Consider the following 3,637-nt stretch of genomic DNA (forward strand, 5'->3'; position numbering starts at 1 on the left):
AGGGGAAGGGGAAGGGGAAGGAAGGGGAAGGAAGGGGAAGGGGAAGGGGAAGGGGAAGAGGAAGGGGAAGGGAGACTTTCTGATTTAAAAGATGCAGCACCTGGGTGAGAGTTTAACATAAGTCTATCCCTCAGCCCTTACCCTGCATCTTTGCCCACTGAAACGTCTGTGCCACCCCTCCCCCTTCTCCCTGCATATTAAGAGACACAGCTTAGTCCCCTTTACTGACCTTTTTTGAGACAGGGTCTCACATAGCCCAGGCTGGCCTCAAACTTTCTACATAGCCATTGAGTATCTTGAACTTCTGAGTGCTGGGACTGCAAGCCTGTGCTACCTTCTCGGTTTGTGGAGTCCCCAGCATCTCATTTCTGCTAAGCTGTGTCCCCATCCCTGACCTGTTTTCTTCCACTTGAATAAATCTCCTCATAAACTTGTATCAAAGTCGCTAAATAAAAGTTGCCATAGTTTAAAACAAGCCCGAGCTCTTGCCTTTCCCTGGAGTGGCAGCCTCATTAACACAGTAGTCCAAGCGAGGGCTGTAGCTCTCTTGAATATAGAACAAGGGTTTCCACAGTCTGGAGAAAAAAAAGAATGTCACAGTACACAGATGTCAAAACACTGCACACCCCAGGGGTAGAAATTTTCCCAAAGAGAATTTGAAAAGTTCCAGTGGGTCATAGAAGGTTAATTTTCCTTCCCAAAGGGAAATCATCTAAAGCTGTGTTGTTAGGATCATCATGGCGGTTGCTACACCCCCTTGTTGTCTTTAAATATCTATTTAAGGGTTTCTACCCCCACTTCAGACCATATTGTTCCCAGATAAAAGGAATAGAAACCTATTCCTATGCAGAGCAGATATCAGCCCTCTATGCTGTTTGTCTACTTCCCTGTGTTGATTCCCCGATGTTCCACCTGGGCTGTTCTCACTGTCAGCCCAACCCTCGGGGCCATGTATTCAAAATCCAAGCTACCTCATGGTCACTTCCTCCTCCTTCCTCTTCATTCTCCTAGTGGTCTCTGCCTGAGACCCCCAAGCCCTCAAACCTTCACTCCTCCCCATCTTCCACTCAGCCCAGGCTGTAGGCATCTTTATTAACCCATCAGGGAGGGGGGTGGTTTCCACAACAAACGCTGGTGTAGGTGAGGATCTCCCTGAGAGGAGGAGGGTACAACCAGATCTTGGGGACTAGTACTTAGCATCCGAATACATAGCAGCACCAGACCAACCCTACAAATGAGCTGCTGCCTTGAGAAAGCCCCTAGCCCTTTGGAGTCTTCTGGATGCGCCTCTTGGTCAGGGCTGGGGAAGTCATACCTGGTTGTGTTTGGGTGTGGGTAATTTCCATCCCTCTGACTATACTGACAGGTCGCTTTCTATTTTTAGAGACAAAGACTGATAAACAGCAGGGCTTATACCAATGGGGAATCTGAAGTGGCCATCAAAATCCCAATTAAGCACACAGTGGAGAACGGAACAGGGCCCAGCAGTGCCCCAGACAGGGGCGTGAACGGAACCCGGAGGGACGACATCGTTGCCGAGGCTGACAATGAGACAGAGAACGAGAATGAAGACAATGAGAACAATGAGAATGACGAAGAGGAGGAGGAGGATGAAGATGACGATGAAGGCCCCTACACGCCGTTCGACCCCCCCTGTAAGATGTCCTTGACTTGGGCTTTGGAAGGGAGATTTCTGGGGATCACAGATAGATGTTCTTCACTTGGCTAGCTTTACCATTCAATTACAAAAGGGCTTCTCTATAAGCAGAAACGTAATTGTATGAAGTGTTTGCCCTGGGCAGGGCTCTGCTGGGAAAGGTTTAAAGATGCGGGCACATGGCCAGGAATTGAAATGTGAGCACTTTTACCAAGAGCATTTGGAGGATGAAGGTCTCCTCCCTTAACCTCTTAGTCACACTCCAGGACCTTATGTTCTAAGGTAGACATGCACATGACTCATGTTAACAGGCAGTGTGGTGCCTGCAGGCTGAGCCACCTCACTGGGGTTTCTTCTAGGCTGGAAACACCCAGTGCAAGATGGCTCTCGGGGACACCTCCCAGCTTCCTGTGCTCACACTCCCCCACTCTTTCCCTCTGTTCAGTGCCTGCATCTTTAACATCCTGCTCCTTACACAGCAGCATCCACAGGAGACACAGCGCCATGCAGAAACTGGTCCTTGGGGGCCTTACCTCCTGGGCCTGGCTAAGGATGCTCTCAGATGTGCTGGAAGGGGAGAGGCAAGACACATAAAAGCTTTCAGGACCTTGGCCTGTACGTTGAATGTTCCCATAACCATGTATCTCACACACACACACACACACCCCAGCCATCAGCAGAACAAGAGGGCCAAGCCCAAAGGGTTCTGTGTCCTTGCTAGACCTTCAGAACGGTTTGGCTGGTTTCGATGAAGACTGCACTGGTCCAATTCACAGTCATGGTTGTTTGAGTCTTGCCTAGTGTGTACAGTTCCCCTGGGCTGACAGAGCTTGCGTGAGAGCTGCCCGAGCGAGTGCAGGATGATCAACCTGAAAGCTCATTTAGTGGAAGATGCCATTGGAGTTCCCAGGCTGTGCTGGTTTCGGATGCAAGGCCTTGCAGAGCTTCTTGTTCTCTGTATCTAGGGGGAGGGGCAGGCAACAAGTACAATTCAGACCAGAACTGTTCCCGATCCCCAATCCCTTCCCTAAAACAGGAGCCACGATGGGGACTTATCAAATCTCACTAGAGAAATACCCACCCAGATTCCTGTATACCTGCCAAAGTTAAATTGCTACTTGTTAGTAGATTACCTCCACAGGAAAAAAAAAAAAAAATGTGCCTCCCCCCCCCCCCATCGGTGGTTTCACATTCTGTGGTTTCTGCTCACTCAAGGTTAATTGCGGTCAACCGCAGCCACCATCCACAGTCTGAAAATATTAAATGGGAAATTACAGAAACAGTTCATAGGTTTGAAATCAACCTCCACTCTGAAATTGAGCTCCATTCTCACTTAATCTTGCTCTGCCCCACCTGAACCATCTTTCTGTACAGCAATTCGGGATGTATATCCTCAATGCCTGTTTCATAGTGGACCATCATGTGTATATACACGACACTTGCTTTAATATAACTGTTTTAGATGCATATAGGGTTTATGTATATATTAAATACTTATGCATTATATATAATATGTATACATACACACACACACATATATATATAAGCATAGTGTACATATCTATATACCTACATATAAGTACACATATTCTTGAGTGAAGAAACCATTACTACTTGCAAACAGAGATTTGTTTGTAGGTAAACACATTTTCATAAACACACATACACACACAGGAAGGAAATCCACCAAAATAAAATTGTATTTTGCTAGATGTATTTTTTTTCTATTGTAAATGTGTGTTTTTGCTTTCTATGCAATGAGGACAAATGTGAATGGTTACCTGTAGGTCTGAAATATTGCACAATTACTTTTCCCCTCCAAAGAACTCCAAGGCAACTCCTTTGAAAGGACCCTGACACTGCCATCGTGCTGTGCCTCCCTGTCACCGACTTCATAAGTATATGACGGCCACAGAAAGGAATCACGATTCTTTTTTTTTCTTTATTTACATTTCAAATGCTATCCTGGAAGTTCCCTAT

The 3,637-nt window shown here is 46.6% G+C and overlaps 1 protein-coding gene across 1 annotated transcript in view; it reads left to right on the plus strand.

Moving 5' to 3' along the window:
• Positions 1-3,637, plus strand: part of Slc24a3 (solute carrier family 24 member 3) — a 469,023-nt gene that overhangs the window by 433,386 nt on the left and 32,000 nt on the right. The window contains exon 12 of the mRNA XM_029535751.1: positions 1,385-1,655. Coding sequence (XP_029391611.1) covers positions 1,385-1,655 — 271 coding nt within the window. The remainder of the gene's footprint in view (positions 1-1,384; positions 1,656-3,637) is intronic.

Source organism: Mus pahari, chromosome 3, assembly GCF_900095145.1.
Source record: "Mus pahari chromosome 3, PAHARI_EIJ_v1.1, whole genome shotgun sequence".
In the NCBI taxonomy this organism is placed as follows: domain Eukaryota; kingdom Metazoa; phylum Chordata; class Mammalia; order Rodentia; family Muridae; genus Mus; species Mus pahari.